At 41.4% G+C, this 27960-nt stretch overlaps 1 protein-coding gene and 1 long non-coding RNA gene across 4 annotated transcripts in view; one reads left to right on the plus strand and one right to left on the minus strand.

The window, feature by feature from the left end:
- Positions 1 to 27960, minus strand: part of ZNF521 (zinc finger protein 521) — a 283177-nt gene that overhangs the window by 18236 nt on the left and 236981 nt on the right. For all 3 annotated transcript variants that reach the window (XM_037134112.2, XM_037134111.2, XM_037134110.2), the window contains 2 exons: positions 10233 to 10364; positions 7750 to 7865 (listed from right to left, as the gene is read on the minus strand). In XM_037134112.2, coding sequence (XP_036990007.1) covers positions 7750 to 7865; positions 10233 to 10364 — 248 coding nt within the window. The remainder of the gene's footprint in view (positions 1 to 7749; positions 7866 to 10232; positions 10365 to 27960) is intronic.
- Positions 7921 to 26492, plus strand: LOC128627273 (uncharacterized). The gene is made up of 3 exons (XR_008391426.1): positions 7921 to 8008; positions 8960 to 9126; positions 25318 to 26492. It is a non-coding gene; the product is annotated as an uncharacterized LOC128627273 (long non-coding RNA).

A 27960-nucleotide genomic window follows, 5' to 3' on the forward strand; every position in this document is an offset into this window, starting at 1 on the left:
CTCCACAGAGGGATGGGGGCACCCCACCAGCACTGTCATGAATTATAACTGAGTATGGGAGTGAGGACTTGGTGCCTGGCTCCCAGCAAATAGACTGTTCTATTTTCTGGCACAATCACCTTTCACCCTTATAAACTCAAAGCACAGCAAAGCACACTGCTGATATTTAATGGTATCACAGTAGCCTTTTATGTGTCTAGAAGGCTCACAAACTTAGCAGATGTGCCTAGTAGTGTAAGTCAGATAATTACAGAATTTAGTTTTGGCAATGCACAAAAGGAAACCTTTATGGGTGGGTCTCCTTTCAGTGAGAGGTGGTCTTCTGCCAGCTGAGGAGTAGGATCAAAGCAGGAGGGGCCCTGAAAGGAAGATGCCAGGCTCCCAGACACACTGGGTACAAGGAAAAAAATCTTCCCTTTTGCAAACTTTCTCCTCCTCTTTCAGGAAGGCACTTCCTGCCCGGTGAGCTTCCCCACTCACTCATTCACTGAAGTTATCAATGAAGGAGGCCTGTTATTTCAGGCAGTTTAAAATTTCACCACTTTTAAAAGACTCCTTTACCCAGACTTTCACTCCCGTTTCTGCCTCAGAGTTGCTGTTTTAAATGACAGCACCGCGAGCACTGCTTTTAAGCACTATTCATCTCGCCCGCCACATTGCCGGCTGTTACAGAAAACACGTCTCTCTCTCCAATAAGGGGAACTTACTCCTTCATAGCTGCAGGGCAGAGCCTGTTACGAGCTGTAGATTCGCTGCAAATATAACAATAAAGGATACAAATGTGAATTCCTCTTAAAATACACGCTTGGCTCTGAAGCTGCCCTGCCTTAGCAAACTCGATCAAGAGCAGCCCATCAATCTTGCTCCAAATGCACAGCAACAGCTCCTTTCACACGGCCGTCCAAAGGATGGCTGCATCCCTGGACCTGAAGATACTGGCACAAATTTTTTTGCTCATTCAGGGGATTTATAGTTGAAGGCCATGATTACCATCTCTCTTACTCTAATTGTCACAACAGTTGGACATGGAAGTGCTTTTCTCCAATAGTTGGATAAAGTTTGCAAACACAAAGGGTTTATTCTTGGCATTTCTCTCTGCTCATGTGAGGAACGTGATCCATGTGTGGAGCAAACATCTAAAATAGGACCACATGTGGGAATTCAACGTGCCTCTCTGGGTTGCAGAATGTTCTAGAAATGTGGATTTCTAGATCTCCCTGAAGAATCTGATTGCAAAGGTGCTTAGACAGAGCTCTGCCTTTCCAGGACAGTCATAGCCACAGTTTCTTGTTCCTGATGGAGGCGGATCTTCTTGTGCCGTGGCAGCAGGCTGTCTTGGCTACACAGAAGACAGCGGGGCCAGCAAAGCCCAGCCAAAGCAGAATGTGGCAGAGGTGATGAACATTTCCAGGGGGTGGGGGGGGGGGGGTTGCAGAACTGGCCACAGCGCCCTTCAGTACACCCTAGCTGGATGCTCCATAAAGTCGCACTGATGGCAGTTCAGAGATGGCCATCTGTCGTCAGCTCTGGGCCAGACAAAAAATAATGTCATGGCAGATCGCTAACAACAGGGCTGTTGGAGGAGGGAATGAGCCTTAGAACAAGGAGGTGGTGCTCCCTCTCTTAATAGTGAAAACCAGCCATCGATAAGAACATCACAAAATTAATGGGTGGAGGATTTTTCAAAACTAAGCCCGGGTGCTGTAGAAACAATTCGAATGTAAATAAAGTGCTTTGAGCTTATTGCAATTACCTCTGTTACCCTTACTTCAGTCCTATTTTCCACTTGATTCTTGAAAATTTGACTACCAGGACACATGGTGAATTGGTGAGGGCCAAATTTAGGAAAAGGTGAGCCCAGGTTGTGCCTTCAAGCGTGCACATACAGCTTAGACAGTTATTGGTACAAAATGGGTAATTGAAAACACATTTATTCATTTAGTCCAAATGAGTTCACTGTGACAGTCAGGCTTCTCTATCTTTCTGTAGGCTTGTTTAATTTCTAGATGCAGATTTATGAAAAAGCAAAATAGAGCTACCTCACCTTTAGATGTATTATAAATTCTACAAAATTTTAAACTCTATTCTTTGCTCCAAAAAGCCCAAGTTTTGTGCTACTGCATGGGTGATATGGAGGGAGGGAGGGAGGGAGTGTGGTGGGGAGAAAGAGAGGAATAATAGTCAAACCGAGGTGAGCCGTGTCCCATTTCTTTGTCCTATACGCTTAACTTTCTGCCTTCATTGGTAAGGCCAATCAATCCTGATTGAATTATCCAATATTAACAGCTGAAAGTGATCAAAACTAATGGCGACAACACAGCACCAATCAATAAACCAATGCAAATGATTCGGTTCCTGGAGATCCGATCAAATAAAAGAGATAGATCAATTTAACCACTGAGCAAATTAAGTGGAAGTTGCTGTCACACCGATTCCCTTCCCAGGCCCTGCAGGCCCCCCAAGCAGAGCAACGAGGTGGTAAAAAAAATGAACCAGTTCCACAACCACAGGCTCACTCGACACAATTTATACTCATTGCAGCTCTCCAAGTCTATATGATGTGTTTAGGAGCTGTGATTTCAGCCCAAAGACCAGAAGAAACACAGAGGTCCAGTGGGTCTAATGAAAGGGAGAGCTAAGATAGGAGGCAAGACCACCCAAGAAGAGGCAGGAAATCTGCCCCCAACACTGAGTGCCACCCTAAACGACCAACATGGAAACCGGCGATGCCAGGGCCCAACAGTAATGGGCACATCTTTCCAATCCTGGGGTCCCCAAAATAGATCTATGACCATACAACTCGAGCATCAGTTAAGTTCTGATGTGAAAAAATGAGCATCATAATCAGATGGAAAACTATTTGAGAAGAAAATCAACAGCTGTATAGACAATTACACACTTAACCTTCAGTGATATCTGAAAGCCATGGTACCTCCCTCAGAATAGTGTGGGAAATACTATTCATGAGTTAATAAAGCAAAGGGCTAAGTATCACAACCTTTTTTTAAAGGAATTAAAATACCAGAATCTTAGAGCTTTAAGTACATCTAGGCCAATTCCCTCTTCTTCCACTGTTAGAATTCCCTCCGCATCCATTAAATTCATAACATGATGTCTGATAGGACTTCCTATGGGGACATGTTGGAGGAGGATGATTTGATCATGGCCATTGAATTGTAGCTTCTCTAGAGGCACCAATTAAACAGTAATTACTGTAGTGAAAGAAAGTGGCCTATTCAACAGAAGTTTTACAAACACACCACTTGCTCACACCTGTATAAACCACTTTGGATACAAATATGCATTGTAGGATATTATTCTTGGAGCACACCATCCCTCTCTCAAAGCAGCTTCCTTAAGTTCTGCAGAAAAAAATTATAAGGTCTATTAGGAAAACATGTGAAACATTCAACATGCTCACTCACTCTTAAAATAGCAAAATCTTCATTTAGTTCAAATAATGAACTCTTATTCCAAAGCACATCTTCCCTACCAGCTTGCTAGTGTGTTAGAATTCCTTGCAAAAAATTGGAGAGAACTGTACTAGAAGGGAAAGATTATACCCTGCCAAAAACTGTACATCATATATCTCTGGATTGGCATTTAGAATGTTTGGTCTGAAAAATTTAAGCATCATGTGAAGTATGTAGATTCCACACTGGCAAAAGCTGCATTCTGGATTGAGCGTCCCTTCGAAACAGGGGTTTCATTAATGCTACAAGGAATTATGGTCTGTGATGCCCAAAGGAAGACGTCTGAGTCTTTGATTTTTCTGAAGACGGACAACGTATAACGAGGAATTGTCTGAATTCTGAAAGGCCTTGTAGGCAATAGTAATAAAAACAACACACTGTGTGTGTGTGTGTATATGTGTGTTGGGTATATAATTTTATACCCAACAAAGCACTTTTATCCACAAAAAAGAGGCTTTTGTATTTTTAACTGGGGGAAAATAGTGAAAGAAATGTAAATTACATGGTACAGTCGTGAAATCATTTATGCACCATTAAAAGATACACCACAGTTTTGTTACTGGGCGATTTGGAATGCTCATCCTAAACCTGACTGTTAGTCTCACTGTGATATCGGAAGCAAATACACTACATTCTTTCAAATCTCCAACAGGATTTCAGTACTTGGGAATTTAGTTTTATAACCTTTTATGAAAAGTTCTTCCTTCTAAACTTTAGGGACACAAAATCATACATCAATTCAAGTGGAATGGCACGTGTCAATTTTAGAATTTGCATTTATTTTACATACCAACACATGATCTGCAGTGGGCTGACACTCTAGATTCATTTCCCTACTCTGTTGCTATTTTTGGTCACTTTACTTTCAGTCAGTTTCTCCCCTTATTCTGGAAATTAACAAAACTGCATTATGGTTTTTGTATACTTATCATCCTCACTTTCTATACAGGAAATAAATCAATATTTTAAAGTTATATTAATTTCTCCTTCTAAACACAGGTATAAAAGGTAATTTGAGTAATGAAAGCAAACACACAGGACTGTGAACCCCTAAGGTTAAAGCAGAAAAACCCAAACACATTCAAAGCCAGAAAAAAGTAAAGTTAATTCTAATCCATTTTTCTTACTGTACTGCAACTAAAAGCAACTGCTATCACTGGGGATTTCAGAGAACAGACCTACTGAATAGGTATTTCAATGACTGGCTACTCTCTCTGTAATAATTGTCACACACTAACTATAGATACTGCTCTTGTCTAAGGAATGATACACAGATTGACCCTGAGTTTTTGTGTCAAGACCAAATATGTGTGATTCTGAGTTGTCCAGCTGGAAAAATAATGCTCACACTTTGGATTATGACATAAGACTTACCTGGGCCCAGATCACAATTTGAATGAATAAGTCAGAAATGTTTTAGATGTCAGACCTCTTGAGATGAGAAAGGCCTCAGGAGACATTAAAGAGCCCTGTGTTTTATAACAGATCTCCTAACCCGGTGGTTCCCACAGTGTGATCCAGGGCCCCTGAGGCCTCCTAGGTCCTTTCAGGGGGTCTCTTAGATCAATACTAAGTGAATTAGTGAATACTATTAGCATTCACTATTGTGAAAGTAGTATTGTGAATACTACTTTCACAATAACGTTAGGACATTATTCACCCTTTACAGTCTCTTATTTATCTCATGAGCGTTTGGTGGAGTCTTCTGGAGGCTACTTGGCATAGAAAGTTCCCATCTCCCTGACAGCTAACAGAATTGCATGTTGTGTATTCTTGCATTTAAAACATTTCTCAATTTTTATTTCTAATATGGAAAATATCAATAGATAATAAGCCACATGAATCAGACTCCCTCCGGGTCCTCAATCATTCTGAAGTGTAAAGTCATCCTGAGAGTGCAGAAATTAAGAACCACTGGTCTTATTGTAGACAAGAGTAAATACTGTATGTTCTGTGAAACCCTAAAATGTACCCTAAAAGAAACTGGGAGTCTTGAGGATGTCTTTAATTGCAGTTTTGTCTGCTCTACAATGGGTCACAGTCCAGTACTGCCACAGTGCTGGGTTCTATTAATGCAAGACGTTGAAGTTTTATCAGGTTAGTTGTACTAGAATCTACTAACACGGTAGTCCTCCCTTACCCACGGCTTCTCTTTCTGTGGATTCAGTTAGCCATGGTCAACTGTAGTCTGAAAATATGAAGTAGAGAATTCCAGAACTAAACAATTCATGTTTTAAATGTTTCTCACATATTTCTGAGTAGCATGATGCAGTCTCTAGCACGCCGCGTCCAGGACGTCCAGGACGGAAGGAAGTGGTCCCTTCGCCCTGTGCATCCACACTGTTCATACCCTGCCACAGGGCACGCAGCCTTCTTGACAATCAGGTCACTTAGCAGAGGGAAGGAAAGAGACCACCTTCATGTAACATTTATTACTGTACATTGTTACAATTGTTTTATTGTTAGCTCTTGTTATGAATCTCTTACTGTGCCTAATTTATGGATTTAACTTTGTCATAAGTATGTATAGGAAAAAGCATACTATATGTAAGTGCAACCACAGTTTCAGACCTCCATGGGGGGATTTCGAATGTACGCTCCTTAGGGAAGGGGGCACTATTGGACAGTACAGTACGAAAGTGGAATTTTATGCAAATGTGTTTTCAAAAACATAAGATCGAAGTAAGTCTCCACGGAATCTCTACAACTTTGATTTTTCTGCTTCACAGTTTATGTACTAATTAACGGAATCACTAGGTATATTGGCCACACCCTTTACAGAATCTTGAAAACCAAAATGACTTTTCCTTTGATACCTGTTGCAATAAGAGTATATTTTCAAACAGAAATTTGGGTTATTTTAATAAGATAATGTTAAATAGTAGTTTAACGTGGCCTTTCTTCCATTCAATTCACAGATGTGATCGAGTAGAAGTCTATTTAGACGTGATAAAAAAGTAAGATGGCAACTTTAATTTGGGTCCCCTGACATACTTACTATGTCAATTATATGGGCTCACCCCTTCTTTCATTTATTTTTTATTTCACTTCCTTAATTTGCTAGTTGCTCACTTACAGACTGATAACTGAGAAGACAAACTCTCAATTCCTTATTTTGACACGAAATGAACATAGTCCTGTCTTCCCCGAGCCGAAGGAGACCCCATGCTGCCCCAGGGTCCACCGTGTGGGATGGGGCACTAGAAAGTGGGCAATGGACGCTCTGAACCCCTGCACCAGCCAGATCGGGCCTCCGCGGCTGTTGAAGGAATTCAAGGCAAATCATAACTGCACTCCCACCCCAGTTTAGACTAAATCAACTTACGGTGAATACTAAAGTTCATAATGAAATGATTTTGAGTTCAAACCATTCTCTTCCAAAGGCACCCACAAGTTAACAAAAACATGTTATTCTTACAGATTTCATCAGAAAAATGAGGATAGGTATTATGCTTATTTTTCAGATGAACTAACATAAAAGGCATTATTTTTCTTTTATAATAAGTAACATGTCTGGGATAAAATCCAGGTCTCTTACTCATTTTTTAACTATCAATCTACTACCAAAAACAATAAAGCCAAACCAAATTTATATTCTGTAGTTTATACTTTATAACTAGGTCTGTTACTTCATGGTTACCTAGCACTAACCCCTTAACTGTTACACTTGCATATCAGTTCTTCCTACCTGAGGTTCAGAGACATCACTGACCTGCACAAGGTCACATATGTAGCAAGTGAAAGTCAAGGCTACCCCTAACACCTGTGGATGTCAACATTTCAACTGTAAGGCTGTTACTAAGTAATAATTATTCTATCCTGTAGAAGAAAGCCATACTGAACAAGAGTACAGCTTCTTTTTTCTCTTCCTCTCTCCCTTCCGATTTTAAGCCCCTCAGGACAATAACCTGGACATCCATCCAGCCTGGAGCCTGGTGGAACAGAACATGAATAAAACAGGGTTTGTGAGAAGAAGCTGTGACAAGCGAGGTGAATGATCCCACAGTCCAATAAACCTGACCCCTAAGTCTATCACGCTGGGTCAGAAGGTCTAATTATAGGTCTGTTCTAGTTCTTTTTATGATTGACAGCAGCTGGAGGCAAAATTACTTTGGTGTCTGTTAATCCAGCCTCTAATTTCCCCTTTGCCCCAGTCCACACAAAGCGTCATGGTGGCCCAGGGTGAGCAGTACTGTGAATCCAGATTTGAAATGCCCTTGTTTCCTGTAGGAAGAGCAACCAGGTTCAATCCCAGTCCTCCTCCTGGGAACATTACCTGCAGCTCTGTTTGGAAGAAAAACTTCTGCGGACATTGCGTGCAGTCGTAGATCTTGTCTTCTTGTCCATGGGCAGAGAAAATATGCTGCTGCAACTTGTTTGCTTGAACAAACACTGAAATGATAAGAAGTGGTGAACTTTGGGTTATTTTCTTTCCGAAATGCACTCAGCTGGGGACTCCCTGAGACCGGACCCAGACTCAGCAGACTGACTGGCATTCCTTCTGGGTGTGACCCCTGCCAGGGGCCTGGGGAGTGGTGAGTCACCTTTGCTCAAGGCTGGGCCTCTGGCTTTCGTTAAAATGCACTCTACTGGGCACCTGATTCCACCCAAACTGCTCCAAAGTAGAGGTTTATGAAGGCCCAGCTCCCTATAAATCTTTGTAAAATAAAGCCCAAAGTTGTCAAATGCACAGCCCTGTCTGAACAGAAATAATTCTTATTTCTCAGCAACCCACAGGTTAAGAAATCATAAATGCCAAAACCCTATTTATTGTATTTGCCTAAAGTTATAGCTAGCAAACAGTTCTCTATTTAAATGTGTTAATGCTAAAAATTATATCCCACAGCTACTCTGGGGCATTGTCTATAAATATGAAACAGAACCCCAGGTAAATTCTCTTTGGATACTTTAAGATCAACTCAGCCTACACGCTGAATGCAAGGGTTTCAATAATATAAACATGTTCAATTTTAATGACTACAAAACAAGGCCCTACGACTGTGTAACAGTTTACCTAGGAGACATACTATTAATAATTAAATTGTATATGCCAGAGGCAGTGTTTGGGTTGGCAGAGCTGACTTCTGATGGATGCCTGGTGCACTGTGACCTAAAAAAGTTTGCATCTACAATATTAATCTGTATAGGCAGGGAGAGGATTTATTAAAGATGCTGGCATTTGACTTTGCCTCTAATCATTAAAATTATTCTAATTGCCAGCCAAACTAAAATATTAGAATATTGTTCTTGTGAGTCATACATTTTAATCACATTTCTCATTACCTTAAAAAACAGCTCAGGTTTCCTCTCCCACCTAACATTGGAAGGGTTTTTTTTCCCCCTTTAATTGTTATTTCTAAAATTACTTCAAGATACATGAAAACACTTCAGGTCTATAAGCCCAGAAAAAGCAGACCGTTTGTGATTAATGTATTTTTGTCTCTTACTGACATCAACAAAAATTAAGAAATGTGGTTTTTATACAGATTTGCAACTAATGCCCATAGAACTTAGCACCTTTTCTGAGGCTTCTGGCCACAAAATGAAAGAAGGGGCCTTAATCATCAGGAGATCTGCAGCCCAGCCCCCACTCCTTATGAAGACTTACTATGAGCTTTTATAAAGAGTCCAGACTCCTGACTTGCGTCATAAGGTAGGTGCTACACTATGGGAAAAAGAGCACACAGCAGATTTTTAAATACAAGTTTGGAAGCATAAAAAAAAGGCTCTAAAAGGAGTGGCTGATGAATTACTGAACGAAGGAGCCTTGCGGGCGCATGCTGAAGGCAGAGCCTCGACTACCTGTGCAGCGAGCACGCCCCCCCCCCGCTTTTATTTTATCACAGGCCGGACAACGACAGGCTGAACGCAGGGAAGGGCAATAATCAATGCTAGGAATACTGCTCTGGAAACAAAGAAGTCAATTTTGAGAGACTGTATTTTTGTTTTGTTTTGCTTTTTCTGACAAGAAAGAAGGAAACATAGCCTCAAGGGATGCGAGCACTGGGTGTCAAGCACATGCGCGCACAGAAGCACGCAGGGCTTCCCAGAACAGCTTTGTCGTTGCGGGGGGGGGGGGTGCCAGAAACGTGCGCGATCGCATTTCAACCTCTGTGGGCCGCGGAGTGCAGCTTCTGATTCACATTTCCTTGTGCTGCTGAAGGCTGCACTGCTACAACGTCTAATAAAAGTTGCTTCTGCAATGTGTATATTTATAGCGACATCTACCTTAAAAATTTCAATTTCCTAGGAAATAAACGTCTCATCAAATGTCACCAAGTTCAAAGAATTTGGGGAGGCTTATAATAATCTTTTCTACTTCTCACGGGCAATGTTACACAATTCTTCACTTTTAAATAGCACACCTGTGCCTACAATATGATGGCACTTGCGGTGAGCGTCCTGTGATTTAAAAGCCTTTGGCTCTGTGCGGGCGCTCTTGGCCTTGGTAACCTCTGAGCCTCGAGCAGAGAAAAGTGAGCAAAACGTGGATGTCATTTTCCAAGTGGAAAAGTGCAAACTTCTGAGAGAACTGGAAATGCCATTTGCTCATCCCGATGGTTAACCTTCCTGCCCATTTGAGCCTTTAAGTAGGCCGCAATCAATAATGCTAATAAGCAGAAATCAAACATCGTCTTCCCCAATTGCACTGAAGTCATATCTGTAAAGGCCAGAGCCGTGGGAAGTAAGCTCTGGTAGGAGAGACACGAGTGATGCAGCCGTGACACTCTCCCCAGGCCCCCGCAGGGGCCCGCCTACCTGTAAAGCAGACGGGACACTTGAAGGTGCCGCCCATCCCCTCGAAGCTGTGCTCTATCAGGTGGCACTGGAGTTTGGCAGGGGAGTCGAAGGTCTGGCTGCAGAGTTTGCACTCGTGGTTCAGTCCTTCATCTGTTAAGGAAAACACGTGGACAGAAAAGTTAAAGCCATCGCATCGTGAATGGACTGCCGAGTTAACGACAATTGCACACCTGAAGCCATTTCCATCACCAGATAGGAATAGGTCGTGGTATGTACATAGTGAATTCCCTCACGGCCATGTTTCCTCCTTATAGCCATTCTGAAATTTAAAATCCAAAGATTATCAGAAAGCAGATTTTATTTTAGGGTAATAATGCATTCTATTAAGCTTTTAAAGTACAATTGGTATATTAATAATGAGGTGTCTTCTTTTCTCTAGTTATCATAATTTGATGAGCTGTGTATTTCCAAAGTCCTAAATCAAGAACCTGTAGAAAAACAAACAGTTTTTTCCTCAGGTCTTTCCTCTGGTTCATCTAGAAAGTGCTAGAAGTTTCTATTTCTAACCATAAGGTTCTTAGTGGTATTCCCACTGATAAGACTTTCTTTTTCTACTTCCAAGAATTTCTAGCAATTTTGAAATATTATGAATGCTTATAGTATCTTATAAATGTTCTTTTTCTCTGCTTGGTACTCCCAGTCACCCAGATCTTCTCAATCCACTCCTCCCTTTACTTCTTAAGACAGTTCCGATTTTACCCTGATCTAGACTCTGCCTGTTTGTCCCTAAGGGCACCTTCCTGAGCTCTGGGCTCACTTTTCACTAGTCCTAGATTTTTCCTTGGTGTCTTGGGAACAAGATGGTAGAAAAATATTTTGATGTTATGACAATTGCCATATAATAAAGTGAAGCATTTGTGGCATAGATAAAGCCATGGTCTATTACATTACTTTTTTCCTCGTAAAAACATTTATAAAATAGAAAATTTATGTATTATCCTGACTGATTTCAATCTATCAATTATAAGAAGTGAAAACCAGCAGCTCTAGATTCTAGGACAACGTAAAAATTTTTTTACTGCTTACTGAGTTCAGATACTGTTACTTGAAGTGCTTACAGACATGGATTCATTTAATTTGACAGCAACCCTTTGAAAAATACTTCTAGTATTCCCATTTTACAGACAGGGAAAATGAGGCCCAGGGAGTTTTAGTGACTTTGCTCTGAATCACAGGGTCAATAATTGGTAGAGCCCAGGCAGCTTGGCTCAAAGTCTGGGATATTAGCAGATAAGCTATAAACAATCACCAGCTACCACTGAGACGACTTATTAGGAAGAGTAAAATGTCAGAGGCTGCAATTTAACCTGGCTTGTTACCAAGCTATACTTTTATCTTCTCTTATTTACAACGATTATAAAATGCTATGAAGGAACACCTGTGTCGGTACTCCAGATCTAGGGAATGAAAGACAAATTCACGCTCTGGGGGCAACAAGTCTACTCTTCAAAGTTATTTCCTTTCATTCAACACAACATGTATGTGTTAAGTCCTTCAGCAGCTGATGTTACTGGTACCACAAATGCCCAATTACAAAGTGAATTATTATTAGCTAACGAGGAGTAGAATCGCTCCATTTGTATTCCTAATCTTTCTTCTCACACAAGTATGAGCCTTTAGAAGCAGAGGATTGGAATTTGTAAAAGGAGAGGCAAAGCACTAATTAAGCCACCCAGTACTGTCTACATTTCACGAGAGATAAAAACCTACTCTGTATTTGGGTGGCACAGTAAATTCCATGATTATAATTATGTACGAAGGAGTTTAATTGAGCACATTGACATGACAAGGGTTATACAAAATGCTTTAGGGATTATATAAGACCAAGTGTTTTTTCATCTGTTCTTTTCTTTTTAATCTTGATGTTAGCAAAAATTTTCCAAATTTTAAATATAAGAAACATAAGTTGCCAAGTTTAAACATATTCTGTTTCCTCAATGCTGTCTACCTTTATTTTGATAGTAAGCCTGCAACTAAGAGTCTTAATTTTATCTGTAAAGTATAATATGTGTTTTGCACAAGAACGAGACGGTGCTTATGGATGTGAGCAGGCACACACACTTGCTCTGGAAGTTGTAAACTTGAGTATTTGTGAGGTTACCTATGGAGGTGTAGCAGGTTTTCTTGGGGCTAATGACTGACTGTTACACCAACATAAAGTCAATTACGGAAGGTAGGATGATCTTTAACGCGATGTTATCTTTCCTGACTACAAGTATTTTGTTTGGAAAAGTAATACATGGAAAAACAAAAAAAGATACATGTGTATCAGTACAAAGAAAATGTCCTTATCAGTTTTATTTCCCATCCAAAGAAGAGAGAAGTTCCATTGCACACGGTAAAATAATACAAATTTAGTCAAGTGAATTCTCAAAAAGGTGACACAATCCTAAAGTGTTTAGAAATTATTAGTGCAGATTTAATTTTCAGGAATTGCATACTTCACCTGGGAAAGCCCTAAGTGACAGCAAGGGTAATAACTGTTGAAGCCAGCCTTTTCAGAACTTTTTACAGCTTAAATGCATATTGTAATATTGAAATTGAGCAGGAAGTTTGACCTGCCTCTCATTTCTAAGTAACATAGCGAGGTATTACTTCTGTAGGATAGAAAAAAATCTGAATTGTTACACAGCGAATGATAGACAAGCCAAAGCCAGTGCGCTCCAGGCTAGACACTGAACACACCCCACACTTCTCCGGTCTGTGCTGACTTCCCTGGTGACCCCCCTGCCCCCGTGCATGCTCCCTGCCCTCACCCCGGGCTGTGACCACGGGGTTGAATGGAGAACGGGTGCAGGGCTGTTGTTTGAAAACTGTTTTACAACGGGTTGGTGTGATTCATTTTATATTTTTTAATTGAAGAAGGAGCATGGCAATGGCCAACTAGTGCAACTTATTTACAGTCAGAAATTTAAAGGTTTATCCTTATTCAGAGTCTGTATTGAACTGAACTGTTATACATTGTAACGCTTACACTGTATGGTGAAGAGCAGTCTTTTTCCTTTACTGATTTTTCAGAGAGAGAGAGAGGGGGGAAGAGAGAGGGGGAGAGAAAGGAAAGAGGAGGGAGAAAAGAAAAGGGAGAGAGGTTTGTTGTTCTACTTATTTATGTATTCATTGGTTGATTCTTGAATGTGCCCTGACTGGGGATTGAACCCATAATCTTGGCATATTGGCATGATATTCTAACCAACTGCGCTACCTGGCTAAGGCAAAGAGCAATCTCTTAATTAGCAAAGGATTTCTAAAAACAATTAGTATTGCAAGATGTGGCTGAGTTAAGTCCTGTGTCCTTTCAAAACTGAGCTTCTCCCCCTTTTCCTTCCTATCTGGTATTAAGGTATTGTAGTGAAGAGCAGTAAAGACAACCGCGGTTTTAATTGAAAGTTGATGCTCATGAGGCGGTGCTATCAACACTTCCAATTTCAGGTGACCTTAAGCCTTAAACTGAAGATTTTGCTCACAAAGCCACAACTTGAACCTTGCCTCTTTCTTTTTTCTTCCTAGAGGTGCCAAAAGCTTTAAAAATTCAATCAAAGTAACCATTTTTGTCTCTGGAAAGGTAGCAGCTGACAGTAATTGGATAATACAGCCTGACTCATTTATTAAAAAGAGATTCTGAGTCAATTGATTTAATAACCATTACAATATTCCATTAAGGATATAATAGGCTAGTGCAGCTCTATTTTATTAAGAGTTATAGATGGGATCTATGGGTAAAACTTCTAGATTTTTCTTCCTCTTTCTGCTTATCTATATTCTCCAGATTGTCTACAAAGAGCACACTTTTCATTTGTAGGTAACTTTGGAAATTCAAGAATAAAAAAATGCTGCCCTTTCTATATCCTATTAATTACAATGCTGAACTATTGAAAGCCAAACAGTTAGACAGGAAATGAGCAATATTAGGAAGTACAGAAAACATCCATAGTGAACACTACACTGAAAAGTATTCTAACCCAATATACAGCAAAGCAGAAATCAGCACAAGGAAAGGGAGAAAAAACATCAGAGCACAGATTAGTCGCCTTCAGGAGAGGAATAAGGAACTTTCAGTATAAATCTGTTTCTTTCTAGAGCAATCAGGAAGCCCCTCTCTGTGTACTGGCAGAGCACAGAGGGGCATTCATATGGCCAGCACTTGGGGCTTCTATCAGGGAGGGCAAGAGTGAAGCTCCTCTCATTGAGAACATGCTGGAGGCCAGCGACTTCCTGTCCTTGCCAACCACTTTAAAGCATGCCCAAAGATGGTTTGCGGTGTAATTGAGAAATAATTTCACATGTGTATAAATTGCAGCTAAAATAATTATTTCCACTCGCTAATCTTCATGTAAGTGTGAACACAAATGTAAACAGGAATCTAGTCTACATAGAAGAGACTGATGCTAATGTAAATATTTACTCCAATATTAAATGTTTCAAAGGAAAGAGTCTGAATGCATAATTGCAATAAACCACATCGCCTTAGTAGGGAATGTGGTAATCACTTGCAAAACTGTTATAAGAACAAAATCTGTCTAAGGCCAGTTCAAAGGGGAATGATAATTCCTATCTCTCCAATGTATAAAACCTGGACCAACACAAGTATTAATTGGCCAGTTTTGTAACAGAAAAATGAGAGTCACCATTTGGATGCTCAAGCACAACTCAAGTTATAAGCTCCAGCGTGGTAACCGTTATCCTAACACAAGACACTGACATTTCAATATAAGCTTTAAACAAGAGAAACTCTTTCAGCAGCCTCCAGACTGTGTGTCCCATGTTTATACCCCTTTTCCTTCAATACAAACAAAAATCTAGCACAGCTACAAGCAAATGTTCAGTGGATGACTTACATGCAGCTGTTATCCCCGGAATCACTGGGGGGCCCCTTATATCGTCTGATCAACACTGCAGCCATTACTGAGGACCAATTCGTAACGGTTTATAAGTAGAACTCCTTCTCTCGTTTACCCTTGAGACAGGCCAAAGGGTCCTCCAGCCTCTCCCACCGCATAAATCTGCAGGCTAAAGTCCAAAGATGCAACCCCTGCTGGTGCATCACCATGTGGCAGGGGCCATACTTAAAAGCTCTGATGTGAGTGGGAGTAAACTCTGCTCAAGAAATCCAAACAGAGCATCAAATGCCCTGCAGTTGTAATTTTTCCAGCCCCAACGTATATACCACACACACATACACACTTAAATCCAAGAAAACTATGCCCTAAACCAATCCCCAACCCCCACCCCTTCCTTTGCTTCTCCTCTTCCCTGGGTTAATTTCCAAGTGCACATTTATAAGCTTGGGGTCTGAGGAGTAAGAAAGAAAAGCCATACATGACAAAACTCACCCCTCGGCTACGTCGGCTCACCCTGGAAACCAGGAGTAGACAAATAGGCGGACCGTGCTGTAATTTGCCATGCACACAGCCATCACATCTTTCTGGGTCCATGGCGCTCAGGCCGCTATAATTTGTTGTATTCCACACTACACATATTTCACAGCTGTAACATAAACTCGCTGAGGTGCTAATTTGGCAACGGAGAGTATTACTTAGGGCTCAAAGTCTGCCAGTGGATTAGTCATTAAGCCCCCAAAGTAAGGCAGAATTCCCCAATACTGAACACTGTGCGAACCTTTTCTTTACACCGGTTGAGAATTTCTGCCCCATTCTTCTGGACACTTTAACATGAAAACGGAGGCTGTCTTTGGACCACCACCACCACCTTCTTCTTCTGTCTCACTGGCACCATGGGAAGGTCTGCACTGCCAGGATCTTATGCCTCACAAGAGAGGAGCACGAGATCCAAGCGTAAGACTCACAATAAGAGAGAAAGGGCACTGGGAGTACTGAGAGTAAATGAGCACCAGGTCCCCTCATTTTGACTATTTACATTTAAGTACCATAACCCGTAGGTATCTCAGGAAAAGCAAAATGATATGCATTCCACGTGTCTCAGCCAGAATCTTATTTCAAGGAGACCTACAAGGTGCAAGTCTGTGTTTAATTCAAGGTATTGCCTGTGTCTGGCCAAGGATCTAAAGGATACAATGCTTTTGGACTTTATAAGTAAAGCCAATGATACTGACACTGTTATTTCCCATCTTGAACTTCTCATTATCGGCAGGGCTGGAACAGGAAATGATTCAACTGGGGTAGACTGCTCTGCACCCAGCAGATTTTAAAGAGCCCAGGGGCTGCCTAGAGCCCCATAAACATCAGCAGCTTGGAAACTAGCAGGAGGTCCAGGTGGGTCGGGATGGGAGATTAGGCAGTGGGATTTCAGATGCTCTGAGATGTAATAGTGTCGAATTCCTTGGCTATTATTATTGACTGTGGGTAGTAGTTATTAGAATATTCTTATGTAAGAGAAAACACGGAAATGCTGTTGAAAGAGTAAACAATAAAACAAACAACCCACTAAAAAGGTGGCTTCCCTCCACGTGTGGGGACTTAGCAGTAGTATTCTGGCCCAATTCTGGCTCAGAATTAGGGGTAAGTTACCTTTCGGTTCTGGCCAGTATGTTTGCGGCTCCAGGCCTCCATTCTTTTCCTCTCTGCTTTCCTCATCTAAACCTGGGCCCCACAGCTGAGGTCTTGGAGAAAGCACACAGTGCCAGCAAATGGCTCTGAAGGTGAAAACGTGGACTCCAAATGTTTTCGTTGAAAACAAACATCAGTCTTGTTTTTCAGTAAGACAGTGAAAATCACTAAGAGTACCCCTTGTCCCACACCCCTGAGAAATATCTGAACCAAGAAAAGTGGTACTTGGGGGGGGGGGTAAAATAATGTGTTAGTCCCCAAAAAGGCAAAGATCAGGATGAGAATTGAAACCAACTGAATCTGAAATCATTCTCTAGGTCTGTTTAGAAGTTAAGGTTGATTTTTTTAAAAAAATGGCTTCTTATCTAAAGCTTTGACTTCAGTAAATGTTGCTGTATTCCCACTGAAGGACGGAAAAGGACCCAGTGCAATTGAATGGTTTTCTTCTTTATTTATGTTCACTCGAATAAATGACAGTAACTCTTTTTTTCACAGTTTTCACCACCTAATCTTTAGTGCTATTCCATCCTCTGCCAGAAAGTCTGTGAACATGCAAGGACAGTATAAAAAATTCCCTTCCCTTTCCCATCATAATTAGGGATACAATCTCACTGGACATAACAGGTTTCCAACTCAGCAATGCACTTCAGCTCTTGCCTTGCCTACTAAAGCGTGGACGATGCCAGTCCAGGGCATCTCAACACCAAGAAAGTGCCAAGAACTCAGTTCAGGCTCCTCATCAATTTGAGCTCCAAGGCCAGTTTCAGGAGGTCAAGGGCGTTTGTCTGCTTTGCGAATTGATGTGAGCTCAGCACCTCGATCAGTACAGAGCTCATCATTGGGACCCAATAAATATTTATTAAATTTATGGGAACTGTATACTTCGCTAGTCCTACATCTAACTTCATCAGAACAAAATGCTGAGACTAATGCCAAAACAAAATTTATTATTTATCAATCGAGTTTCAAAAGTGTGCTCCTTCCCTTCGTACATCACACCCTATGCGTGTAACAAATTTTGATTGGCCAGATTTCTCTTATACTGCTTTATTATCTCCCAAAATGAAATTAAAATGCTCTGGAAAAGAATATATTAACAAAGTAGCTGTCTTATCTGCCAGCTTTTCTCTGGCCAGAAACGTATGAGTCAAAACATATCCCATATTTCAAGAGGAAATATGTGGTTACATATTTGATACCTGAAATACAAAAAAAGAGCCATATAAGAGAGGGGACAACTGTCTCTTATTTGTCCCATGTCACAGAGAAGTATCTGTGATACTTCACAGATATCTGAAGTTATATATCCATAATCCATAATTTGTGTTTTAAACATGTTTTATTATTAGGTACATGTTCTTATATTATGAAGTCCCATCCTTCGAACTCACTGGTTAAATCAGATGTATGCGATTATTTCACTCTTTGCCTAAAATTTCTTGTTTGATGTCAAGTATCTCCTATTATTGCCCTCACACCTGGGACTTCTGGCAGTGGGGGAAGTATAGGTGTATTTACCTTTGAATACTATACAAAACCCCCCACAAATTGCTAAAATGGAAAGAGGAGAGTTCACGCAGCATAAACTAAATGCAATCTGCTTCAAAGTTGAATCTCTCGGGGTCACGCCTCAGGGAACTGAGATGGGGCGACAGTCGATATTAATTCCACGAGTGGCAGGCCCGCGGCACCAGATCCGCACCGAACGCGCTCTCATCAGGTGTGTTCGCGTGCTACCGGGATGAGGGGCCAGTAGCGCCCGGGCCTTTTCTTTCTTTTTAAAAAAATCTTCTTCTCGTCAGAAAGCCACTGGTTATGTGGAAGAAACTGTCCCCAAATGCTAAAAAGATGTTTATCCTTGCTTGAAAGTATAGCTTGCTACTTGCTACTGTTGACGATTTTAAAACAAAATCAAACAACCCCCCAAAAGACCCCAAATCGCACAAAAAATGGACTGGGATCTCCAGCTTCTGTAAACGTTATGGATCTCAGCAGGCACGGGGTCTTAAGGGCCCACAGGTTTGAGATGAGAAACTAGCTGGCCATTTCCAAAGCTAATGATGTTTCTAAGAAACCGTATTATTAATGATTCTTGCAAAGATGACATCTCCTAAGCTGTGGTGTCAGAATAAGGGGTCTCCACAAAGCACAAGTTGTATGCGCAGTGGGGCACACTCGAGGGTCGAAGGGGCCAAGTCTCAGGTGTCCAAGGAACTTGATCCTCCTGCTCTTTTCACTTTGTGGCAAAACTGAGAAAGTCACCAGCAGCAACACAAAAATCACAATGGTGCATGTTGTTTGCAAATGACTCACATTTTATTGTTCTGCTGGTGTGACCTTAGAAAGTTGGCCTTGAAGAATAAAAAAAAAAGGTAATGGCACAATAAATGCAATAAGATTTCTAAAAACAGTTTACTGGAAATGTGCTGTGAAACTCGAATTCTTCTAATCAAACGATGCCACCCCTTAGAGAAATTTTCTTGTGCATTATTAAAGTGATATACTGCAGTACTAGTTAGAGCTCCATAACCTTTAAATTGCCTGATTGTAATTAAGGCCACTAGTTTTATTTAGGAAGGTTCAAGGAGGCTCAATTTAAGTTGGCTTAACTAGTGTGAATTTAATGTCATGCTGCCAGAAGGCAGAGCAGTGCTCTGGCCTGGCTGTTCCGTGGCACATGCAGCTGCGGGGTCATGAATTCTAAATTAAGCCCAGATTTAAAGAAACTACAGATACCAGGAAGGAGCTGGGTATGTGCGAGTACAAATCCTCATGTTTGTGTATGTGCATCATTGATTCATTGATTCATTCATTCATTATATTGCCAGTTTCCTAATATAGGAATCTAAATATATCTAATTATTTATAGTGTGGGTAGAAGAGGTTTATAGTTACTCTTAAGGGCATAATGATCACTTTCATGGAAAGGCGGGGCCAAAGGGTATGTCTAATCAACATTAATGTTTCAGAATGAAAGTTATAGAGGCAGGGATGTCATTCAAAAGAATCAAAGAAATTCTGAGAAGGGAAATTCACAGTTAGGAGTATAGGGAGCAAATAAGGGGTCTTAGTTGGACAGGCCTCTAAACAGAGTGCTGAGAATAATATATAAACTTCGTTGGAAGGGCAGAAAGTCAAGGACTGAAAACAAAAGCTAAGAGAAAATGAAGGTGCTCAATGCATAGACCAGGAGAAGCAAGGGTAGCAGCTGAAAGAAAACACTTAAGGACTTGACCCATGTTCAAAATTTTGCTGGATGTGAGCTCAGAAGCATTCATCTCTGGACGGAATGCTGGCAATTTTCTGTAGCTCCAATGGCAATAATGATAAATGAATTTCTTTATAGCCAAGTGGCTCAAGCAGCCAACTATGTAACCACTATATAATTAATAACAATAAGCAATTAAAGAGAACAGCAGTTTACAACTATAAGGTGTCAAAATATATTAGCAAAGGAAAAAAACTGCAACAACACATTAAAAAGAAAAATAAATACCAAGTATGAATCTATGTAGAATTTCTTCTTCCAGACGGTATTTTTGGATAGAGCTTTTATGCTTGAAGAAAAATAGAGGATGACAGAAAACTCCTATAAGGTGATTAACATTCCGCCAAAAACAAATAATGCTCCCAATGCTGAGAGAAATCTGAAAAATGATGCGGGAAACATGATTGTAAATGCACCGGAGAGTTGGCTGACCATAATTTGGTATTATCCTTTCACTAAGAAATATTCTAATAAATACTTCACAAACCTGTATTTGCTCACTCAAGTATTTTCAAAGACCCCAGAACACTGTGGTTTTTCACGTAAAATGGAGGAGAGGCAATATGCTAGGAGTGTGTAGGACAGAAAGAAAGGGTAAATGTTATATATTTGTCTAAATGCTGGAATGTTAAGTCCAGGTTAGAAGGGGCTTTGGAGACAGTCTGATTAACTCTGGGCTCGTTTAAAAGATGAGAAACTGAGACGAGAGATATTACCTGGCATGTCCAGGGCAGCAAAGCTTTTTGGCCATAGCCAGTGCCAGGATCAGGGTTCTGAAATCTATTGCTACACTGTCCCACAAAACCCTCACTTAAAAAAAGTTTCCTCCCTATTAAGTACAACAATTTCAGCTGTCATTTAAGGAAGCAAGTGTCCGTCTTCCTAAGTCTCTTATTGATGCTCTAGGAGTTTTTATCTTTCCATGCCACCCGGTCACCCCTCTGCTCCCTGACGAGACAAAGCCTGAATTCGTTCCCACCCACTCCATCCCGTTTGCTAAGCAACTACTTATTACAATCTCTCTTGCCCTTGTGAACATGCTCCTCTCCCTTTGGGAAAGCAGAGCCTGAGCTAACGTGCAGCAGTTGTTGGTAAGGGAACACGAAATCCCCCCATCTCCCCATTCTGCAGAGGAGCGAGGAACACCCTTCTGGGGATAGCCCTCTGGTCTGAGCTGTCGATCGGAAAAAAACACTCATGATTATAGAACTTCGAACACAGAAGGCATCCATGGCTGAACGCTGATGCTTTCTCTCTCAATGGCAATAACCCAGTGATTTGGTTAAACTGTCACTTGAAACCCTGTGGAGACTGGGCTTGAGCTCTCCTTAACGGAATTATAATTATTCACGAAGACTGATTCCTTAATTCTATCCTCCTATAGTTAATTCTACTTCTTTAAGCATCCGAATCATTCCCTGGAACGTTGCCAAAGTGAGTACTTGGGAAGAAACTGGGACTGCATGCGTATTCCTAAGTATGTGGATTACTAAAAGGCAACTCCGTGCTCACGTATGGAAATAGGTTCCTCAATATGTTCCTAACCTACTTTTCTCTCTTGGGCATCATTCTGGACACACTGATACATCTAGACTCTCTATGCTGAAGCCAGGGCGTTACTAGAACACTAATGAATCACACTCATTTCTGTCTGTTCCCTGTCAGGCAGGAGAAACATAAGTGAGAGAGTTATTATCTACTGAGATGGGGCAAAGGAAGGAGAAAGGGATAGAGTGAGGGAGGAAGGAAAAGAGGAAGAAAGGTCACAGATACTTACCATAACCAAGATTTCTTTCTTATTTATACTTGGCTTAGAAGAAACAGTGAAGAAGTAACAGTGACCTAGGTGTTTTGCTAGGTCAAAAACCAATGCTAACGACTGAAATAGGCCTAACAAAACCCATGGATTAATGGTTTTATTAGTTAATAAGTATCTATTAAATGAAGAATGAGACATAATAATTAGGGCTAGATCTTTCGCAGACAGCAATTCCTCTTATTACATTCTGCAACGCTATTAAATATTTCTAAGACTGTAATGGCAAATTATGAAGAGGCTTTGGGCACAATAAATTTTTAATCCCCCTTATCTTTATGACAATTTTTTGAAAACCCAAACCGGCTTATTCAAGATCCGTTTTAAAAATTTAAATATTGTATACTGTGTCAATATACAAAGGCTGATAATTTCCTAACACAAAAGGAAATCTATTGAGAAAAATGTCACTAAAATATGTCAATGGTTTTAAACATTTTTTTTTATTGAAATGCTCTGCTTCATGCCTGCGTGAATTGTTGTTATACAAACAGCACAGACTTCCAATACTCTCTTAAATGATCTAAGCAGAAATCTGATTCTTACAACTGTAAGGTTTATGTCCTTTCTGAAAGCAAATTATTTTAAGCTCTCTTATCAATTTCATCCTTGGTAAAGAAAAACATAAAATAGTCCAGGGTAAAATGTGACCCAGGGAGGTGTCTTGGCCTCCTCCTGTTCCTTTGCTTCTGAAAAGCAGTAGCAATGTTTGGTTTCTTAAAGACAGAGATTAGCATGAGAGTTTCTGTATTTAACAATCTGGAGAAAAGCAAATACTTTGTATAATTTTGTAGGATAGTAACAGTTGGATAAGCTAGGAGGCAAATAGTCAGAGAGGAGCCGGCAATGCATGCCCTCCTTTCTCTGAATATTGGATGAAAGACAGTTTAGAAATTAAAATAGAGGGCATAAACACATATTAGCATTGTATGAATGTGCAGAAAGGAATAAAGTAGGCATGTTTACTGTATTTTCAGCTAACCACAAGAACTGACCATGCATAGATACTTATATTTAGAGAAGAATGTACAGTGAACAAATAACTTTTCTTCTCTAGATTGAGAAGTTTCCTGGATTAAAATTGGCCTATATTTCAAAGAATGAAAAATAAAATCAAAGCTCAGCAAATTGCACGTAACTATGACCATCTATCACAGTGCACTTGCAGACAGCACGTAACTGATGAGAAGTGCCAGACAGGACCCTCGGTCCTGCTGGTCCACTCTCAGCCTTCTTACTTTACTTACGGCCCCACGACACAGGTGGACGCCTCCCCAGAAGGGAAGTGCGTGAGAAAGAGGAAGACTGCAACCAGAAGACCTAGAATCTAGGCATCTGTCTTTTGAAATGAATATTAGAAATTCTGTCTTACAGTGATAACAGCAGAGAAATTGCAAATCAAAGTAGTCACTGGCCTTCACTCACCCAATTAGGTCTGCTTATTACCTCATCTACCGCATATCATTCTCTGTGTTCAAGCCAACAGGACTTTTAAGCACAAGGAGTTGGATGAAGTGTCTACACAATTGAGAGTGAGGTCTTCCTCTTTTTTTTTTCAAGTCTCCACAAGCAGGAGGCTTCTATCATTATTAAGACTATTAAAATGGTACATTTTCCTCCCACTATCTCGACTTTAGAGTGGTTATATATATAACAATTCCTGATATCTATATAGCATTTCACAGTTTTCAAAATGTGTGGTATGGGTTTATATACATTGCTTCTCTGTTCATCTGCTCGGAAACATCGAGGGGCCCAGGTAACTCAAATCCCAGAAAGAGCTTGACTGACTGGTTGGGCTCAGAGCTGGGTCTAGGCTCCAGATTAGGGAGAAGAAAAGAAAACAATTTTAATGTTCAACCAAGTTCTAGGTTAAATAATCTAAGACGCCATCGTCGACTGGGACCCTGCGCTAGGTGGGTAAGAGATCACCCGGCAGCTTGTGTTGCTAATGTGTTCAGTTAAGACAGTGAGTCACACTGGGGAGAAAATGAGAAAAATGTACTTGCAGCATGGACCTTTCTGATCATCTTAATGGTTTATTTTAGTGCCCTTTCAAGGTTTAAGGCTAAACAGATGATACTCCTTTTTTTGTTATTATTTTCAAATTCATCAAGACTGATTTGAAAACTTGGCATTCCAACATCTGACTAATACATGAAGAAACAGCATATTTCAAATTCGCTGGTATGGGTAAGAAAACTGGCATGATTCATTTCGTTAACTAAATCTGTTTTTTAAAACCAAAAAGGTCATTATTTTCAAATTGCGTGTAGCAAGGCAGAACCATTTGAGCCCCAAGAAATGGAGCCAGTTTCCAAGGCTGTTTTCTCTTCCTCGTGTATAGAGGTTCACAAGGAACCTCTGAACTGTTCAATGTAAGTTGCTGAGTTGATTCGGAAAATACCAAGAAAACCATGTACTGTTCAGCTCAAATGATGGGAGTCAACAAAAATAAACAAACCCTCCCCGGCCCCCAGAAATGTAAATAAAAAGACAGATTTCCCTGTACTACGTTTGATTGCATTAATTGATGTTTAAAAAAATCCGTTGAAATTAAAGCCCAGCAGTAACATTTTTCTTTCCTAAATCACAATAGTGGCACATTACAAACATTACCGAAAGGTCCCCTGGCACGACTGTAAAGTTCCACTCGGCAGTATAATGCATCTACTGCATCTTCTCCATTTTCGTCTCTAACCTCCCAAATATGTAAGCAAGCAGGTCACAAGTGCAATTAAGCCTCCTTGCACATTGATTAAATATTAATTTCCAACGCACACTTAGAAATGGACTGGTAAGTCACTAAATCCTTTCTAATTTATAAAAACACAAAATTTTATTCTGGAGTAAGGTTTGCGATCTGATAGCCCGCGGGCCATCACTGAGTCCAGTTCTGTAAGCTGCCGCTTTTCTACTATCTTGAAAGTTGCTCCCACAGGGGAGGACAATTCCTCGTATGTGTGGCGGGCACTTGCTAGGCCTAGCGTGCTAGCAAGCGTAAGCCTCTACCAGAGGCTCAAACTGCCTTACACTGGAGCAGGTGGAAGAGACAGTTTTTATGCAAGTCATCAGAGACATTACCTGCAAAGCCTCTCTTCCCGTGCCTCACGGTAAGGTGATTTTAAAAAGTCGGGCTTTGCAATCACTCAGTGGTGGGTGATTGCTACTGGCCCATCCTGCCAGTAGCAAACAGGGTGATCTCACCTTGTATGTAACCTTGCCTTAGCTGAACCATGGCTACCAATTGCTGAGAAGTGACTCAGTGGAGATAATCCATATTAAGTGCCTAGTACCACGCCTGGAGAATGGTCAGTACTTGGTATAGATCGGCTACTTTTGTTATTAAATATGAAATAAATGTTTGCTCCATTTGTTAAAGTACATCAAATATTTTTACTCTTTAGAGTTCATTTATTGATTTTGTTCCTCTAGGTTTCCCTCCCTCCCCTCCATAGAGGAAAAGGAGGGAAGAAGCCAAAGGAGCAAGAGGCTGTGGGGCAGAGAAGATCAGACACGAGAGAGAGGGGAGGTCAGAGTTCCACAGACGTTGCTTTCTCCTCCGCAGTCGGCTGTTAGCTACCCCAGAGCACTTCTGGCTCTTGCAGGGCTTGAGAGGCAGAACTGAGACAGTGGCTACAAGGGCAGGCCCGCTGAGACTGTCCAGAGGAATGTGGTTGGTGGGACTAGGAACCTCGGCTCGGCCTCCAGGAATGCCAGGCCTGCCTCTCGGGCCCTCTGGCTCCCAGACACTGCAGGGCTGTCAAGGGCAGCAGTGGTCAGACCCACAGACGTGTGGATTCTTTGGGCAGATCTGGCAGAGACCTTTTCAACCAAATGCAGAAATTTATGAGGAAATCTTAGCATATGGTAATGATAAACTTGAAAACAATACCTAGAAGATGTTAATGCTGTTAAATGACCCACGTTTGAAAGCCTCTTCCTTTCAAGGCATTGCCATAAGAATATTAGTTATTTTTTTCCTTCATCCTCCTCAACCCAATTGTGTGTGTGCATGTGTGGGGTGTGTAAGGGGAGGAAGGCTAATGTTTAGATAACCTCTCAGCATATGTGTTGGTATGACGCAGGACACTCATCCAGAAACAAGGAAGAGCACAGACTGAATGGGAAAGAACCGCTGCACCTTCTGCTCTTCCTCAGGCGCTGGTCCCCTGCCAAGTCTCTTCCCCACACTCAGAGTTACCTTCTCCCCCGAATTCCCACCACACTGCCCAGGACTCTTAGGGCATTTATCACAGTCTCCTCCCAGCATAAATACATACCTTATTTCCTCTACAAGATACCTTCCTTCTGGATCGTGCCCTTATCACTCACTTGGTCTGTTCTCAATGCAACTGTGTTTTAATTGTCGTTGAACGAATGGAAGGAAGACGGAAGACCAGAAGGGAGAGACTGGGAGAATGGGGGAGGGAGGAGACAGGGCGGATGGGAAGCTACTGCATGGTAAGGGGTGTTGAGTCCACCCATGGACTGGATGGGACTATATGGCTGGCTCTTCTCTGTGTCCCAAACAACTCGATTTATAGATTTTCACATTTGTATCATTGTTCTACCAGTGACATGCCTCTTGTCTTAGCTTTCATACTTTTGATCAGCCCAAACGTTAAAAAATAAAAGCCACTGTGTCTTTAGCCTTGTCCTGTATATTTATTTCTATCTATAAAATAGTGTTTTGCATTTTCTAGCAGGGCCTCCTCACTGCCAGCTAGGGTTCTGGTCAACTTCCTTTCCCCGGAGAGGCAGAGAAATGGCCCCAGGCCCTGTCCTACACAGTCTATACTTGGCTGCTGCCATTTTCCTGGTGTGATCACACCTGCACTGAGTTCTCCCTACAAACTTTCATTTACACTTTTAAGTTCAAGCAGAAAGAACAGGGTGAAAGGAATGGTCTTAATAAGTCCTCCCAATGGTATTGCATTCCATTTGAGCCTCTCTGTCCCTACTAACCTATGAGCAATTGCAATTTTCATTGTTTAGAATGCCACCTCATTGTAACCTCTAGAAACCAGAAGATATCAAAAGTCAATGAGTTTGAAAAATTTCTGAGGACCAGTCTGATTTCAGAAGCCCAGATAACTTGCAACAGTTGCCAGGGGGAAAATCCATTTTAGAAATTCAGCATGAAATATCTGCTTTGGGTATATGCATGATAATAGTCTCTCAAGAGCTTTATCCTCTTAACTGAATGCTATGTCTGACCAGCTGTTCTCAGGAAAAGGGACCCCCCTGGTCAGGTGGGCATCCCTGAGCGGACAAGAAGGGGGGCACACAGCAGCCTCTGAGCCAACATGATGCTTTCCCTCATTTGAAGGGGCCGGAGTGCCCATTCATTAGCTTCTGCCACTCTCACTTTCCGAGGCACAGACTTGGATCTTCTCATCGGCACTGAATTCCCTGCCTCTAAGAAGAGCACAGATGTCAGGCGAGCCTGACCCAATATCTGGCTGATCAGATGCTGTTTACTTTCCTAAGCCCCAGGTTTTAGTGCATCTTGAGCTGAGCTGGGGGATTCTTCCATGGCCCTCCTTGACGGGCGGGCGGGCGGGCGGGGGCCAGGGAAAGTAATGGAATGCACACCAGGCCGGAAAATGGCTGGAGCCCATCACTGCACATCTGTAACAGGCGAGGGCTGCTGTTTCCCAGGGGAAGCTCCCCTAAAGGACAAAAGGTCCAGACAGCTTCTCTGCAAACGAAAGCTGCAGGGAGCCCTGGCTCCCCAAAACCACCGGGCACGCCTCGGCATATCCGGCCCAGGGCAAACGGCCCACTCGCTTGTCCTCTTCCGAAAATGGTCTTCGTAGGGAGTTAAATAAATAAATAAATAAATGTATACGTATATGCATACATACATACAAATATGAAATGAATCTCTTTAATAATCTGGAGAAATCATCTCAGAGGCGGTCATTAGGGGCCCGTGACAAAGGGGCCTCTGGGTTTTTTCCTTACCTTTGATCTGCATTATGAAATGTTAATGTCCACCCATCAGCGCCCCTTCCAGAAACACACCCTTTCTCGGAAGGCTTGCCCCTGCCCACCGCATCCTCCACTCAGAAT

This window comes from Artibeus jamaicensis, unplaced genomic scaffold, assembly GCF_021234435.1.
Source record: "Artibeus jamaicensis isolate MK-2021 breed Jamaican fruit bat unplaced genomic scaffold, CSHL_Jam_final contig_354, whole genome shotgun sequence".
NCBI classification, from domain to species: domain Eukaryota; kingdom Metazoa; phylum Chordata; class Mammalia; order Chiroptera; family Phyllostomidae; genus Artibeus; species Artibeus jamaicensis.